At 53.2% G+C, this 17,677-nt stretch overlaps 1 protein-coding gene across 4 annotated transcripts in view; it reads left to right on the forward strand.

Annotated features, from left to right (window-relative positions):
• Positions 1 to 17,677, forward strand: part of LRSAM1 (leucine rich repeat and sterile alpha motif containing 1) — a 38,023-nt gene that overhangs the window by 6,467 nt on the left and 13,879 nt on the right. For all 4 annotated transcript variants that reach the window (XM_034664555.1, XM_019796472.2, XM_034664553.1 and 1 more), the window contains 9 exons: positions 1,609 to 1,693; positions 2,721 to 2,842; positions 6,399 to 6,489; positions 9,587 to 9,717; positions 13,190 to 13,219; positions 13,655 to 13,777; positions 14,041 to 14,180; positions 15,076 to 15,120; positions 16,755 to 16,825. In XM_034664555.1, the coding sequence (XP_034520446.1) occupies positions 1,609 to 1,693; positions 2,721 to 2,842; positions 6,399 to 6,489; positions 9,587 to 9,717; positions 13,190 to 13,219; positions 13,655 to 13,777; positions 14,041 to 14,180; positions 15,076 to 15,120; positions 16,755 to 16,825 (838 nt within the window). The remainder of the gene's footprint in view (positions 1 to 1,608; positions 1,694 to 2,720; positions 2,843 to 6,398; positions 6,490 to 9,586; positions 9,718 to 13,189; positions 13,220 to 13,654; positions 13,778 to 14,040; positions 14,181 to 15,075; positions 15,121 to 16,754; positions 16,826 to 17,677) is intronic.

Genomic DNA, 17,677 nt, shown 5'->3' on the forward strand with positions numbered 1-17,677 from the left:
CGGGGCCGCCCTTGGTGCCAGCTCTGTCTGCCCGTCTCCTGTCAGGAAGCTCAGTGACGTCCTGGCCGTGGCAGTCTGAGCTGTGGGAGTTTCCATACCGTATTTTTGGCATGTGTTTTGGGATTTCATTGTGAGCTTCCACGAGGAAGGAGGCAGGAAATGATGAATTCAGCACTCTGACTCATCCTGCCACTTCTGATCAGTCTTAGTCCCCTGCATGGCCGCGTGGAGCTACGCGTTTCCCTCAGATTATCTGTTGATTTCCTGCAGCCTACCTGTCAGGCAGGGGCTGGCTTAGCCCCATTTGACAGAGGAAGAAGCAGCTTTCCTTCACACTTAGATTAAAATCCGTTCTCTGCACTGTGCCCCTTCAGACCCCGTACGATGGGGCCACCTGCTTTCCAGTCTCCTCTCCTGTCCCCTTCGCTCCCCGCAGTCAGCTCTTAAACCCCCTCTGGCCTTCCTGCCCCACCGCGGCAGGGCCTCTCCATGCAGACATCTCCTCCATCTGAGCGGCTCATCCTCTCTGAGCCCAGAGGTCCCTGAGAACCCTCCGAGCCTCGCCGTCAAAGTAGGTCCACCTTCTGGGCCCCTGTCTCAGCCCCAGCGTGTTTCCTTGGGAGCGCTACCGGCAGTGTGTGTTACTGATGAAGGGTGTGCTGATTTCACTGAGCCATGTCCTCGGAGGGCAGCACCCCCACCTCGCACGCCACCTCCAGCATGGAGGAGACAAGACATGATTTGGGTGAACAGCCCTACGATGTGGGTGACGTTGTTGCATTTACAGATCAGAGAGTTGAGGTCCAGAGGGATGGCTGTCGCCTGCCCAAGAGCACACAGAACACGTGGCAGAACAGTAGGAATTAGCCCTTAGGAAGCCACAGTGAACACCCGGGCGTAGGAACTTCGGGGACTCTTTTTTAACGTGCACATTTTTCCAGGATTGTTGCATTCATTGTTCTGTAACTTTGGGTACCCGACAATGACTCCTAAGCACATTTTGGTTCATCAAATATTCATCTGCCACATTATTTTTAATGACTGCTTAGCTTTCCATCGCATCCATGTTTAATGAGTACTTAGCATGCCGCCCTGTTGGCCCCGCTCCCCTCTTTACAGCGGGGCTGCATCCGGGAGGGAGCGTGGCCTGCGGGATCCAGCGAGCCTCCATTCCCGGCTGGGCACCACCAGCCGCCGGCCTCAAGGCCCTGGGCGGATCCCACTGCCTTCATGTAGCTGAGCTTCCTTCCCCCAACACTGGGATTTCTAGAGCCACATGCTGCCTCGCCCATGTCCCTGAAACTGCTCAGCCCTTCTTCGTCCTTGCTTGACTGTGGGGCCATCATGGGGCGTTTTGTGGTCTGCATAAGTGATGGAACCTCATTGAGAACCGGGTCAAGGCCTGGCACCACTCTCAGCACATGACTTCAGCACTCTGAGCCTGTGTTCTCATCCCTCACGTGGGATCACAGCAACGGGCGCCTTCCTCACAGGGCTGGCGGGAGGAGTTAAAGGTGTGTGCGGCGCCCTGATGCTGCCTGGCCCGAAGCAGGGATAGACGCTGTTCTCTGCGTCTGCGTTCTCAGGTCATTTTTCCCTCTCTCTTAGGTATTGAACGTGGAAAGGAATCAACTGACGTATCTCCCACGTTCCATTGGGAACCTGACCCAGTTGCAGACCCTCAGTGTGAAAGGTAGGGGCCAGAACGCCCTGTCCCCGTGACTTGCAATCAGCTCGGGGCTGTCTCAGCCAGCAGCCACAGAGCGCTCCTCCTGGAACCACTGAGCATGAGGGCAGCCAGTCCTGGAGCGTCCCTATAAACTGGACTGACCCCCTGTCGGGGGAGGGGTCTGTCTCCGTGGTAACCAGAGACAGGGCATCTGGAGAGTTCCTGTGACTCTTCAGGGCCTTACAGAGAGGAGGACAGACAATCCTGACAGCCGGGCTCCCGGACTCGGGCCCTCGTATTTGTAATAACAAGGAGCGGTGCAAGGAGAGGTGGCCTAGCTGGGGGAGAGCCATCCGGCAGCCACAGTAAGGGTTCTGACAGCGAGCACTTCACCCTCGGGGAAGAGCGCTTCCACAGGCAACGATGCAGCGAGCCTCCAAGTCCATGGGGTAGGGGCAGGGAGGTGTGCTCCCCACTTGACAGGTGAAGAAAGGAAGGAGCAGTGACTTGCTCTAGACCACCCAGTGTGCTAGTTACAGAGCCCAGGGTCACACGAAGGGTGCTTGCCTCCCGGAAACCCAAGCTCCTTTGTGTCCTCTTGTTGTCCTTAAGCACTTTTTGCACAAAATGCCTCAGTTTACTCACTGGTAACATCTAAATGATGATGATAATGATACTGTGTTTACTGATCTCTTACTGTGTGACAGGCACTGTGCTGAGGGCTTCATATGCACAGTTTCATTGAACCCTTTGATGTTACTATGAGCTCAAATAGTATCGTTATCCCCATTTTACAAATGAGAAAACTGACCCAAAGAGGTAAAGTCCGTTTTCCAAAGTCACCCAGCTAGTACATGGTGGAGTAAGAGCTTGAACCCAGGTCACTGATACTGGGCCCCTGTGCTCTTCCTCATAGCCTCAGGTCTCAGGACCTGCACATGCCCTGGGGCCAGAGCGAGGCACCCACATGCCCCCCAGTCCTGGCGGCGTCAGGCAGGAAGCTGGTGGAGGGACTTTGGGGGGTTGAGCTGTGCCATTGGGATCTCTCCAGATAACAAGCTGAAGGAGCTTCCAGACACCTTGGGGGAACTCCGAAGCTTACGTACTCTCGACATCAGCGAGAATGAGATTCAGAGGTTACCGCAGCTGCTGGCGCACGTTCGAACCCTGGAAGTAAGTGCGGAGCCGTTCTCCCCTGGGGTTCTCTCTGGCGCACCCACCCCCCCTTCCCACATTCCCGAACGCCTGCCCTGGTCCTGGGGCACTGGGCTCGGTCCTTAGGAGCTCACAGAGACACCGATGCCGAGCAGCTGTCATTCTGTGACTTTTGCTGCCATGATGGTGGCAGGAAAACACACTCCTGGCGTGAAGATGACGCTGAATCCTGGTGGGGTTGACACTTTGTGAGAGCTGTGGTGTTTGAGCTGGACCTTGAGAGAGGAACTCGCTTTGGAGAAGTAGACACGGGTAACGGAGCATTCAGGTGCAGGGGACAGTACGGGGAATGCAGGAGGTGGACAGCACGGGATGTGTGAGGGGAGGAGTGGGGGATCGGACGTGGCTGGCAGTTGCTGTGTCTGGAGGGTCCAGATCGCGCAGAGCCCAGAGCTCCGTGACGAGGAGAGCAGCCTCGCTTGGAGGTGTAGAAACGGGTTTCATCAGAGCAAGGAGCGGGACAGGCCCTTCCTGGATCACTGTATTGGTTTGCCCGGGTGGACATAACAAAGTACCACAGGCCGGCAGCTTGAACGAGAGGTTTATTCTCTCATGGCTCTGGAGGCTGGAAGTCCAGGATCAAGGGTTGGTTGCTTCTGAGCCTCTCTCCTTGGCTCGAGGATGGCTGTCTTCTCCGTGTGTCCTCACATCATCTTCCCTCTATATGGGCCTGTGTCCAAATTTCCTCTTCTTATAAGAACACCAGTCATACTGGATTAGGGCCCGGCCTGGTGACGTCATTTCAAACTTGTTTACCTCTTTAAAGACCTTATATTCAAATGCAGTGATATCTGAGGTACCAGGGATTGGGACGTCATATGTGTGTTTTGGGGGGGGGCACACAATTCAGGCCTTAACCGACACTGACACAAGGCAGCTTGCTCAGGGAAGGTGGGGGCTCTCACAGTCGTGATGACAAGACAGCCCATGTTTATCTGGTGCTTATGAGGCTAGGTGTCAGTTCCCTGAATCCTCAGGAACATCCTTGGGAAAATCCTGCCAGCCGGATTCCGCCGTGCCCGTTTGCAGGTGAAGACGCTGAGCCATGGACAATTTAAGGAGCTTGCGGAGGGTCCACACAGCTAGCGACAGCAGGGCTGGGATGGAAAAGCAGGCGGTCTGAATTGAGGGTCTGTGCGCTTCACCTCTGTGCAACTCAACCTTCTGGAACAGGGCCCTATCTATCCACGATGACACATAGTCTGGCCAACATCCCAGAATCCTGTGATGAGCCATCAGTGAATTACCTCTCAGGCCAGACTGCTGAGCCTCGGCGTCTGTGTCAGAAGTGGGTGGGTGAGCATGTAGACAGCAGGGGAAGGGGGCTGACCCCAGGGGCTGGTCCCTCCCGCTGTGGCAGCCTGCCTGAGAAGGGACAGGATGCTCAGCCCCTCTCCCTTGGCAGGCTGGACAGTGTTGTCCAACAGAACTTTCTGCAGGGATGGAAATGCCCAGTGACTGTGCTGTCTCAAGTCGGTAGCCACTAGCCACGTGTGGCCCTTGAGCACTGGAAGTGTGACTAGTATGACCAAGGAAATACATGTTTACTTGTACATTTTTTTTAAAGATTTATTTATTTGTTTGGGAGAGAGTGTGTGCATGTGTGAGAGCAGGGGGAGGAACAGAGGGCCAGGGAGAGAAGCAGACTCCCTGCTGAGCGCAGAGCCCCACTCAGGGCTCGATCTCACGACCCTGAGATCATGACCTGAGCTGAAATCAAGAGTGAGATGCTTAACCGACTGAGCCACCCAGGCGTCCCGGTTTGTACTGAAATAAACCGAGCCCCACTTGCTTAGTGGCCGCCGGACCCGAGCTCACGGCACACGGCGGCTCAGATTCTGAAGCCCTCGTAAGTCAGCTCGTGGGAGCTCTGAGAGTGACGTACTTGACATCCATTCTTCAAAAAAAAAAAAAAAGCTTTTGGGCTTCTTGGTGGCACCTTGGACAAACCCTTTTTCAGGATGAGACCGTAAGCGGCCATTCTCGGTTAAGGCCCAGGTCTTTCTCAAGTGCTGTCTCCTGTTACCCGTCAAACGGCCCTGCCGCTGGGCGGTCTGGTGCCCGTTGAACTCTGAGGGAGCCGAGCCTCAGGGAAGTCAGCTGCCCTGCTCAAGGGCACACAGCTGGGACAGCATGGGCCGGGGTCTGACAGCAGGGCCTTTGACCGCAGGCATCGCTGTCCAGCTGCTGCCGCTGCCAGTAAGAGGGACGCCCGCAATCTGTGTGTCCCATGCAGTAGCTGCCGGCCCCCTGTGGCTACGGCGCACTTGAAACGTGGCTGGTGCCACTGAGGGACTGAGCTTTAAATTCGCTTTCATTTTAGTCAGTTAAAATGTAAACTTACATGGCCAGGCGTGGCTCATGGCCACCTAACGGGGTGGTCAGCCCCAGCACGCTTTACCGTTGGTGACCAGTATTACCCATGTGGGTGAATTTTCTCTAGATGCGGCCTCCCAGGATGGGGTTTGCTGCTCTCAGGCCCCCCACACCCAGGCAGTCGGTTCCTGCGCTCGGGGCAGGCTCCCCGCTGCAGTGCGCGTTTCCCAGGTGGAAGGGCTGTGCTCACCAGGGCTGGGGGGGCGTCTGAGCTGCTTTTCCATCTCAGCCACTTCCGACCTGGTCCCTCAGGCCTTCCCCTGAGGCGGGCCTGTCTGTCGCGGGCAGAGAGGGTATGAGCTCCTGAAACGGGCTTACGTAACTTCCCAGGAGGCCTCTGGGAAGAAGTGAGAGGACAGCAAGAGGGCTTGGTTCAACAAACAAACAAACACAACAGACGACCTCACGGCATGGCTGTGGGCAGCTTTGTGGGCATTTGTGTGAACCGGGCCCCCGTTTCCTGGGCCTCATAAACCTGGAAGCAGGTGCATTTGTGCCCATATGAACATTGGGTTTTTTCTTACTTAAAAATTCATATTGTTAAAAAAAATCCAATTTCATGTCGAAAGTACCCCAGGATCTACCCTTTAGAGGAAACCACTTTGAGTTTGGTATATATTCCTCCAAATTTTTTTTAATAAATATACTAATGTGAGAGGAGTATTTTTTTTTTAAGGTTTTATTTATTTATTTGACAGAGAGAGACAGCCAGCGAGAGAGGGAACACAAGCAGGGGGAGTGGGAGAGGAAGAAGCAGGCTTCCAGCAGAGGAGCCTGATGTGGGGCTCGATCCCATAACGCCAGGATCACGCCCTGAGCCGAAGGCAGACGTTTAAGGACTGCGCTACCCAGGCGCCCCTGAGAGGAGTATTTTTTTTTAACAAACATGGAATCTTATTCTATATGTTGTCCTACAATTTCCTATTTTCCCCGCTTATTTATGTGTTTATCCAAAAACATGAATCACATGCTGGCTGCACACCAGACACTAGTTTAGGTGCTGGGAACGCAGCAGGAGCCAGGCGGGTAAGTGCCCCCGCCAGGCGAGGAGACAGTAAGCACGCAGCTTCGTAACTAAACCAGGTACTTTGGGGTTGTGTTGACAACACGTATAACGAGGTTCCTCTTGTGTCTGCAGACTCTGAGCCTCGACGCCTCGTCCATGGTTTACCCCCCACAGGAGGTGTGCAGTGCCGGCACCCAGGCCATTCAGCAGTTCCTCTGCAAAGGTAAAGCCAGGCAGCCTGCCTCCTTCGCTCAGTGAGCAAGCGTGGTCCCAGCAGCCGCCCTGTGCCTGCCCAGACTCAGGGGACGGCAGAGACTGAGGAGGCCACAGTCCCCTCCTGCTCAGAGCTCTCCAGATCTGGCAGGAGACACAGGCAAAGCAGATGGTCACAGGAAATGGAATTACTGGTTAGGTTGGGGCATCCGGGAAGGTTCGAGAAAGTGGCTCCGCTGAAAGCTGAGGACCTTTAGGACTTAGGAAGGAGAGGAGGCCGTTGCTGGCGGGAGGAGAGGCATGGTGAAGGGCCTAGAGGGTAGGGTGGTGGGAAGCGTGTGGCAGAGGAGGCCGGGGGCTGGACACCCACACAAAGGGAGGGAAACGGGTGGGGAGCTCGAGAGGCCATCAGGGCCTGGTGTCACACGGGAGAGGGCTCACTCCACCTGCAGGGAGAAGGGCCTGGAGAAAGCAAGCGTGGAGGCTAGGGACCAGCTAGGAGGTCATCGGGGTCACCCAGGACTGAGGCCACAGTAGACCGGACTTGGAGGAGTGGCAGTACAGCTAAAACCCAGGGCTACCACTGGTCCAGGTGCCCGGAGGGCAGGGCAGAGTACCCGGCCACCTCCTGTCCAGCGGTTGGTCTTAATTAGGGGCTTCTGTCACCTGGCGAACTTGTAGAACAGGGCCAAGACTCATATGTGCAGTCAGCTGTGGGCGACAGAGTGCCGTGGCAAAGCAACGAGGAAGGAAAGCAAAGTCTTTTCAATACATGGTTCCAGATCAATTGGATACCCATGTGGGAAAAAGAACCTTAATTTCTTCCTTCGATAGGACACAGGCAGCACCAACCATAGAAGGCTGATAAATTACATTTCACTAACATCAGAAAGACACCATTTAGGGAAAGAGAGGGCAAGCCATGAAGTTGGAAAGGATATTTGCAGCACATGCATGTCCAACAAAGCACCTGTTTCTAGCAGATAAAAAGATTTATAAGGAAAACGCATTGTCATTGTCGAAAGACTTGAATAGGAATTTTACAAAAGAGACTCTACAGATGGCTAAGAGTATCCCAAAAGAATGCCCAACATCATTATTGTCAATAGGCAAAAAGCACATTAAAATTGCACAGAGACACGTCAGTCCTACCACGCCCCCTAAAATGGCTAAATTAACATCAGTACAAGAACGAACAAACATGCGGAACAGCAGCTCCCGTTCACTACGGGTGGGGGTGGAAGCCGGAGACTGCCTCCAAAAATTACTGTTAACATCTCCTCAAGCTGATTGTTCAGACACCCTGTGGCCCATCAACTCTACAACTGCGTGCGTGTCCAGGGAACATGCATATGACTCTATGTCAGAAAGCCGAGTGCGGAAATACGGCAGCACCGTTCATAGTAGCCCAGACCGGGCACAGCCCAGATTCTGCCCGGTGGTGGAACGGGTCACCCGTGCATACGACCCAGCAATTGAAAAGTCCTGTTTATAAGGGTGCATTCACCCTTAAACGTTCCGCAAGCTGTACGTGAACACTCCGTGCTGTCTTCTGTGTGTATGTGACACTCAGCTTCAAAAAAATTACACGTCACACAACAGCGACTCAGGCCACACACCTACCAAATTAGTCCTCGAGCAACAGGTGCTGCTAATGTGCACCCTGGCCAAGGGGCGAACCAGCCAGATCCTTCCAGTATAATTAACATAGTGTCATATTAGCTTCAGGGGTACCACATGAGGACTTAACTCTGTACGTGACTCGGTGCTTGTCACTCTCAGCGCGCTTCGGAATCCCCTTCACCTGTTCCACCCATCCCCCCACCCAGACCCTTTACCTTCCTTAGAAAGGTTTTTCAGGTGTGCGGTTTCCAGGTATACAGAGGACAAGGAATAAAGCAGTGAACGTATGTGCTTAAGAGATACTTCTTCAATAATTTACACGGTGTAGTAGGTATACACATGTACGTAAAGTTTTGGGGTTTGCGCTTTTAAAAACATGTTTTAAAACCCACAAAAGATAACGCACTGTTGTGATTCTGAGCCCTGCTTTTTTTCACTCGAGAGTAGGTCTTGGGCCTTTTCCTATCCCACAGCGGATGGGTCTGTCTTGTCTTAAAAGTTGTGTCTAGTGTGTCACGTGTGTGGCGCCCCACAGCTTGTGTAGCGTCCCCCTCATAGTGAACAGGGGGTTATTTCCAGTCCTCCGTCTTCCACCGTTGCAACCGTTTTAACCACCCCGCTCTGGCACGTGGCGTATCCCTGTAGCACAGGTGGCAGTGGGGCTGGCAGGTGAAAGGGGCCAAGCGCTGTGCACTGCGCCCACGAGATTCCTGAGAGAAGCTTCTGAGGACCCTTTTCTCCTTCCCACAAACAACATCTTTAAAGTGTCATCTTTAAAGTTGTTCTAAGTTTATTTATTCTGTTGGATAAACAAAGCAGCCTACTATTACTGTAATGTCGTGTCCTTGGTTATTCGAATATTTTTTCATATGCTTACTGGCGATTTTTAGTATTTTTTTCACCGCTTAGATTTTCAAAAGACAGCTTTGACCATATTAAAATCCGAAAATTCTTTACCTCAAAAGGATCCCATCGTTAAAGTTAAAAAGGTTACCACCTAGAAGAAGACAGTTATATATTATAGGCTCGAGGTTATTAGCTACAATATATAAAGAGCACCTACAGGTCAACAAGAATAAGGCAAGCAGCTCACTCAAAGATGGGTAAAGAGTACGAACCCTGTCAAGTTATACGGGAGAAAATTACGCAGGGCCCGAGAAGGTGAGCGTCTCACCCAAGGTCTCACACACACAGGAGATCATGGACCCAGTCTTCTCCACTAATCTCCAGGACTTTCTCATCACCTCGTTCTCACGTGGATGGTAAAGAGGCAGCTGGCCAGCCCATCTGTTCACTCAGCTGACACTTGAGTGCTTGCTATGTTCAAGGCCCTGGCGTCAGGACTAGTGAGCAAGATGGGGGGTCCGATTCAGTCCAGGGCAGGGGAGCAGTGGACCAGGCAGGTGGGACGGGATGCTGGGGAGGCTGCAGGAGCTGACAGCTGTGTCCCCTCCCTCCTGGTCAGCTTGTGTCCTCTCTTGCAGAGTCGGGACTGGAATATTACCCTCCCTCTCAGTACTTGCTGCCAGTCCTGGAGCAGGACAGAGCCGACGCCTCCCAGGACAGCCCTGATGGGCCCACGGGCAGAGTCTCCAGGGAGGAGGTAGAATGGCAGGTAAGGCGTGACTGCCTGCTGACACTGGGCCCCGGGCACTGGGGGAATGTTCGGAGCTGCGGACCCTGGATTCCTCCTCCAAACCGGAATTCACCTCCGTCCAGACCAGCGTGCTGAGATGCCCTTGCAAAGCCTGCACCGCCTCACCCCCCACCCCACCAGACATCAGGTGCACCAGACTCCTCTCTGCTCCCTGACCCCTCAGGACCTTTGAACGTTCAGTCCCCACCCCCACCCCGCACCCCATCTGGAATTCTCCCTGCTCACCTCTCGCTAACTCTGCCTCTTCCTTCCATTGTGTCTGAATCCCACGTCCTCCGAGAAGTCTCCCCGCCACATCAGCCCAGGTCAGGTCTCCTGCTGTATGTTCTGCGGGTGCCCCCATGTTTCCTTAGAGCACTTATCAGAGCTCTAAGTGGGGAATTACACAGAAGATGATTCATTTAATGTCTGTGTCCCCTTCTGGATGAAGCTTTGCGAGCGTGGGGGTCATGGCTGTGTTGTTCCTTGTTGTCTCTCAGCAAGTCCTTCCTGCCTCCGTGCCCCTTGCTGGACAGGACGCTTGTCATGCTCTCTTGCTCTCTGTGGAGAAGTCAGGGAGGCACCCGTGTCAGCGCAGTGAGGGGCTGGCCCTCCCTGGTCCCGGCGGTGAGCAAGCCTAGCACAGGCGTAGAGGAGGAAGTTTTTTTTGTTTGTTTTTTGGTTTTTTGGTTTTTAAGATTTTATTTATTTATTTGACAGAGAGCACAAGCAGGAAGAGGGAGAAGCAGGCTCCTCACTAAGCAGGGAGCCCAACATGGGACTTGATCCCAGGACTCTGGGATCATGACGTAAGCCGAAGGCAAACGCTTAACCACCCCAGCGTCCTAGAGGAGGAAGCTTGGTCAGGGTTTGCCGGGGGCACCTGGCACTGGAGCCAATCAGAAGCTGCCTCTGTCCCCACCTGCGCTCCCGCTGAGGGCCCCCAGCCCGAGGCCTCTGATGGCAGGTGGGGAGGGGGGCACCAACTGCCAAGGGTTTGACTTCTTACCTTCCAAGGACTTTTTATTAATCTCAGGTTCCCTGGTGCCCCCTTCCCTGTTTGACAGTGCCACCATGAGTGCCTTTGTAGTTTAATCTTTCTTCTGAGAACTAGAGACGGGGAGATCTCTATCCAGGGAAATCGTGTCCATTTATCCTCTCAGGAAGCATTTGCAATAAACATTTCTGATGCAGGATTAGCAGACTGAATATATAAGGAGCTCTTTCAAAGAGGTAAGAAGCAGAAAACCATCCCAAGCAGGAAAAAAAGGGAGGCCAAAGATCTATCAACAGGTACTTTACGGAATAAACCAGCACAGATGAGGGGCACCTGGCTGACTCCGTCGGCAGAGCACATAACACTTGATCCCAGGGTCGTGAGCTCAGGCCTTACGTTGGGCACAGAGCTTACTTAAAAACAAAAAACAGTAGTGATGATCAGTAAACATGAAAAAAAATGCCCGAGGGTGCCTGGGTGGTGCAGTTGTTAAGCGTCTGCCTTCGGCTCAGGGGGTGATCCCGGCGTTATGGGATCGAGCCCCACATCAGGCTCCTCCGCTGGGAGCCTGCTTCTTCCTCTCCCACTCTCCCTGCTTGTGTTCCCTCTCTCGCTGGCTGTCTCTCTCTGTGTCAAATAAATAAATAAAACCTTAAAAAAAGAAAAAAGAAAGAAAAGAAAAAGAAAAAAATGCCCAACTCCCCTTGTAAGCAGAGACGGGTAAACTAAAACAACAAAATACCATTTCCTCCCTCAGACTGGCACAAATGTCACTTTGATAATTTCTTGGCCAGAGTGTGGAGAAACCGTGGCCTCATAAATTGCTCTTGGGAATGGAAGCTTGTGTTCCCGCTGTGGAAGATAACCTGATAATATGGGTCAAAATTTTAAATGGCCGTCGCCCATAATCCACAAATCCCACTTCTCGGTACATACCCACAGAGGGACACTTGGGTAAGGACACATGTACAGGAATGTTCCTTGCAGCCATATTTGCAGTAGGGAACTGTCGGAAGCCCCCTAAATGTCTGCCAGTGGGCAAAGGCTGAGCCACAGGACAGGCTGTGTCCTGTCCCTACTATGCACTTGATCTATTCAGGCTTGGATCACAGGACATCTGGGTAAGTGAAAAGGGCAGGCTACAGAACACAGGGGATATAGTGCCCTTTTTATGTTCAGAAAGAAGGTCCAAATATATAGGAAAACAGATCAGCAATAGCCATTAACCTGGGGAGGTAGGAGGACAGTTTGATGACAAAGGGGCACGAGAGAATTTTGGGGGGTAATGGAGTGGTTCTCCATCTTGACTGTAGTGACCGTTACATGACTAGAACTGCATACTAAAAAGAATGAATTTTACAGAATGTGACTTTTGCTTCATTCAAACATATTTATATGTGAGCACACGCAGACAAATCTTCTATATTTTCCAAAGGCTCAAATTACACGGAAGTAGATGTGTGCTCTCAGGTCTCATAATGGTAGTTACATGGCAGGGGGGGCGGGAGGGAAGCAGGATCAGGCTGGGGAATGATCCATGGATACCTTATATGCTGTGTTTTAATTTTTTATAAGGAAAATATATTCCGATATTATCTGTATAATTAAAAATTAATTGTAAAAGTTTTACTCCTACCTCAGCCTAGGGCAAACTCTATTTCCTTGTATTATGCTGCTTTTACAGCTCGGACAGATTGATCCAGGCCTCCGAGCTGGATAACTAAATACAAGGGCCCCTTAAAAACATCTGTGTGTTTGTTGATGTTTAACTACAGGAGTAATTCATGCTCTTCGTTACGAGTCTGAACAATACAGAAATACGTAAACTGAGGGAATGTCACCCTGCCCCCTGCGGTCCCACCTTTTGGATCTCAACAGGTCCAAAAACTTCGAGTTGAGTTTTGTTGCCATTGTTCTTGCAAGAACAGAATCCTGTTGTGTGCAGAGTGGAAGGTGGCAGACCTCTTCCTCTGCAGCTCCCCACCTTCCCCCGTTACGTGATAGTTGTGTGACCCCACTGCATAGATTCACCACGACTTACTGAAGTAACCATCTGAATTATTGCCAGGGTTTTCACTCAGTAGAACAATTCTGCTCTGTGTCCCTTTGTGTGTAAGTGTTTTGGTGAGCTAGAGTTTGGGGGCACTTCGGGTATGCTGTACGGACAGGGAACCACACATCCCACCTCTTGGTCCCCCTTGTGGAGCACCACGCTTTCTCGGGGCTGCACCCCCAGAGCTGTCCTGAAGAGCTTTCTACAGTGTGCCGGGCCCAGGTTCTCTGCCCTGCTGTCCGCTAGAACCCTCTGGGACCCTTTATCCGACTACCCTTCCCCCCATTCGGAGGCAGTGCTCTGGGGGTGGAGCCGGTGTCTGGCTGCCCTGTGATTCTGGCCACGGGGCCGGGAATCCCACTGCTGCCACCTTGTCTTGACCACTGTCTTTTTCCCCCCAGAATAGGTTCTCAGACTATGAGAAGAGGAAGGTAAGAAAATGTCTTTTGTCCTTGGTCACTTTTCTTCTTATCAAAGATCTATTATAAAAGATTTGAGGGAACAAGTTCTTCCTGTCTCTAAATTAGCAGGTAAACTAAAACTTCCCTCTTACTACGTTGCCTCTCCACATCCTTACGTAGCCTCGGTGGTGACAGGGTGTCTCCCCCTCACAGATGAGCAGTCGGAGGTCAGGGACCCCAGACTCTAAACCACTAGTCTCTGCCAGTGAACAGAATGTTTCATTACAGTTGGGCCCGGGGGTGGGGGTGTGGGGGGGTAATGGGAGGCACTGGGCGTGGAGGATGTCGCTCAGTGTTAGACCGACAGCCTGCAGCGCTGGGAGTAGAGGTGTGTATTCTTCCTGCTCCCATGTCCTAACGCCCGCAGAGCCTTGCCAGCCATCCCCAGGGTCTGTATTCTTGCAGGAACAGAAGATGCTGGAGAAACTGGAGTTTGAACGGCGTCTGGAACTCGGGCAGCGAGAGCATGCCCAGCTCCTTCAGCAGAGCAACAATCAGAAGGACGAGATCCTTCAGACGGTCAAGGAGGTCCGTGAGCGGCCAAGTGGGGCCGGGCTTGTCTGCACACTCCCTGCCAGGGGGCCTCTGCTGTGGGGAGGCGGTGGCAGTAAGCTCTCCCTTGATCTTCCAGGGCCGGGGGGGCCCTTACCGATCACCTAGCCCAGCCTCCTCGTGTGTAATGGACAGCCCGGGGCCTAGCAAGGGGAAGACCTGGGCCAAGATCACACAGAGAGGCCTGGCAGGACAGGCCCCTTGCTGCCAGCTCAGGCCGACTGTGTGTCCCGCTGCAGGAGCAGTCCCGGCTGGAGCAGGGCCTGAGTGAGCGCCAGCGCCACCTGGACGCCGAGCGCCAGCGGCTGCAGGAGCAGCTGAAGCAGACGGAGCAGAACATCTCCAACCGGATCCAGAGACTCCTGCAGGAGAACCAGAGGTCAGGCCCCCACTCCCCACACCCAGAGACCTCTGATGTGGTACCCTTTGAAGAGCCCGGGATAGGGGTCCATTTCTCCCTTCTCATCTCTAGTCTCGATTCTTGTGCGAGGTTTTTGTTGTCAGGGTCAAGTCTTGGCGCTGCATTTTGCAGCAGCCTAAAGAGAAAAGAATCTGCTCTGGGCCTGACCTGGTCTGTAGCTTGTCCTCAGACCCGTGCCTCCCAAGTGTCCCATCCGTAAAACGAGTTGGTGTAACAGGAGAGTTGAGATCACGTCCTGCCCCGCTGAGGTCAGCCGTAGTGAGATTTGCCTTAATGAATCCTATCCAGGGTAGGCACTGCTAGGAGCCAGTTTCGGTGGGCTTGGGAGAAAGGAAGCCAGACAGAGCTCTCCAGAACCTCTAGTTGGGGTTTCTTGTGGAAGGCCTCCAGAAACAGGCTTTTGCCGCATCCCCTGTTGCTTCCAGACCTCCTTTTGCTTTTCCCTCACTCACTGCTCCGTCCCGCAGCAGTCACACGGTGCCCGAGCAAGCCGGCGGGCCTGCCAGGGGCCCCGCGGCGTGCTCTCCCCACCGAGGCCTCCCGGAAAGCTACCATTTGTTGGGTGCTGCTTACGTGCCAAGGACTTTGTGTGTATTCTCTCATTCACTCTTTACAGATATTCCGTGAAGCTTTTATTTATGACAATCCCATTTTGCAGATGAGGCACTGGGGCTTGGTGTGGCTGAGTACCTGGTCCGAGGACACAGAGCCCCGAGGTTCTGGGCTGAGAACCCCGGCCGGGTCCTCAGCCCCCTCTGCACAGCCAGTGCAGCAAGGGGAGGGCACATCTGTTGGAAACAGGCCTGCTGGTGACAACTGCAGTGACCCTTTACGGTCTGGGTTTTCTCCACAGGCAAAAGAAAAGTTCTGAGATCTTGAAGTCGCTGGAAAATGAAAGGTTAGTGTTTCGCTCTAGCACTTTCTCTGTGTTGCCTCGGGGTCGGGGGAAGAGGTTTGGGGAGAGAAGGTCTGTGATTCTCAAGGATTAGGCCAGAAAGTTTTCCTAAAGCTGTAAGGAGAGTCGCCTTCTTAGGGAATATTGAATTAAAAAGAGTCACCGCCTGCAAGTTTAACACACATGTACGTTCCTCAGGAAAACTGAGACATAAGAATATGTGTAACGTCCAACTGTAGGGTCAGTAAAAAATAAATTAGAGAAAAACCCATTTCTTATAAAGGGAAACACAATCTGTTGCAAAGTAGAGAAGAGGGGGCTACAATTAAAGCAAAGCGGTGTATGATTTCTTCGAGACACGCATGTATCTGCTCAGAGCACACGGAGCCACCCCGAGGGGCTTACCGACCGTTTCCAAGAGGCAGGAATTAGACGTGGTGATCTTTGGGTGTTTTCCTTTGTGTTTTCCAGGTTTGTTGGGATGCACTCCTTTAGTAATTAGGAGAGCGGGTAGCTGAGAGGGAAGAGCCCCCTTCTTTGACTCTCCCCTCCCACTTCCCTCCTCACTCCCCCCCACCAAGGATTATCCAGAATCCCTCCTGGTTCCCTGGAATCCCAGAATAGCAGTCTGGGCTTTGCTCCAGGCCCTGGCTGCTCAGGGGAAGAACCCCTGCGGAGTAACCCCCTCACTAGGCCCTTTCCACCAGCTAGGTGTTGCTAGCTGGGAGCCGTGAGGCCAGGCCCGGTTGTGGCCGGTTTATCTGGCGCGCGCTGCCCAAGTGCCCGCTCCCTGTTTGGGTGCCCTGGGCTGGGCCGCGGGTCCAGTCAGTGCGGCCTTCCCTCGAGCAGCCGTGAGCCTGGGCAGGAGGCAGGGGTGCTCAGATGCTGCTTCCGAGGAAGCGCGACCCTGCAGAAAGATGAGACGGTGTTGTTCCGGCCGAGCCGCTAGGACTCGTTGACCGCGGGGAGCAACGCACACGCAAGCAGCGTGCGCATCGGACATGCAGTTACCTTTTTAATTTTCATGTACCGTATCACGGATGTCTTTCCGCGCCAGAGACCCCGTGCATACCAGCTGTAGAGCGTTTACTATGTGACTGTGTCTGAATTAGCTCTCTGTGGACACGGTGTTTCATAATTACAAGCACTAGTCTAATGACTATCTCCTAAATATGCCCGTGGGCACTGACATGAGTATTTTTGAAGGAAATGGTCAGAGGACCTTTTGATGGGTCTTGCCGAATGGCCTTCCGGAAGCCGCTTTGCCGGCTGCCGCTCCTCCTTCAGCACGGCCGCAGTGCTGGCGCCTCCCCGCCTCCCCCGGCCTGGTCGGTGAGGAATTGCGCTCCTAGCTGTCAGTGATGTAAGCCCCTTTCCGGGTGGTTATTGGTCACTTGTATTTAAGCATCCGTGAAGTGGCCGTTTGTGTCCTTTGCCCATTTTCCGAAGGGAATGTTCATCTCTTTATGCAAAAAACTTTGCCTGCAAGACTGTGGGTAAACGGGCCCAGTGGAAGTGCACGATGCTGCAGGAACTTGTCTAGGTGGCCACATCAAGGAGGACTTCCTGAAGGAGGCGGGACTCCTTGTTGGAAGTGTTACATCTGCTGAGTACATGGGTGGATTTGTTTGTTCTAGAATAAGGATGGAACAGTTGATGTCCATTACCCAGGAGGAGACTGAGAACCTACGGAGACGTGAGATTGCCTGTGAGTGGGGACAGGTGTGGGGTCCTGGGAACAGAGCTTCTCTGACTGGGGGGTGGGGTGGGGAGGCCACCTTCTCCCTGTAGGTCACGTACAGCAGGCTCGAGAGGGGCCGTAAAGTCCAGGAGGGAAACATGGGCCCTGAGGTCAGGCCGACTCGGGAACAAGCCATATGACCTCAGGGCCATTACTGGGCCCTAACTATTCGGAGGCTCCATGTTTTATCTGTGAAAGGGGGAAACAATAATTCTCCAGCTCATGGGGTCATTTTGAGGGTCAGATGATGTGATGCCCGGCACTGAGGGAGCATTTCACAAAGGCCATAGGGTTTCTGTTATCAAGAGCTGTGGTTGGCCCTTCTTGTGTTGCCGGGTACTCCCCATCCTGCCATTCCCAAGAAGTCCCAGAGTTCCATGCTGTGTCCGCAATTGATGGGGGTGGGGGCGTGGAAGATGCTTCCGTCTAATCCTGAGCGCAGAGAGCATCAAACCATGTGCCGAGGAAGACCAGGAGTCTGTTCCTCCTTTTTTATTTTTTTATTTTTTTAATTTTTTTTTTTTTAAGATTTTATTTATCTGACAGAGATAGAGACAGCCAGCGAGAGAGGGAACACAAGCAGGGGGAGTGGAAGAGGAAGAAGCAGGCTCACAGCAGAGGAGCCTGACGTGGGGCTCGATCCCATAACGCTGGGATCACGCCCTGAGCCGAAGGCAGACGCTTAACCGCTGTGCCACCCAGGTGCCCCATGTTCCTCCTTTTTTAAAATAAGGAATGACTCTTCTTGGCTGGCCCCGTCCTCCCGAGCCTGGAGGCTGGAGTGGGGTGCTGTGGAATACTGTGTACCAGGCCCCGTGC

The sequence above is a fragment of the Ailuropoda melanoleuca genome, chromosome 7, assembly GCF_002007445.2.
Source record: "Ailuropoda melanoleuca isolate Jingjing chromosome 7, ASM200744v2, whole genome shotgun sequence".
NCBI classification, from domain to species: Eukaryota; Metazoa; Chordata; class Mammalia; order Carnivora; family Ursidae; genus Ailuropoda; species Ailuropoda melanoleuca.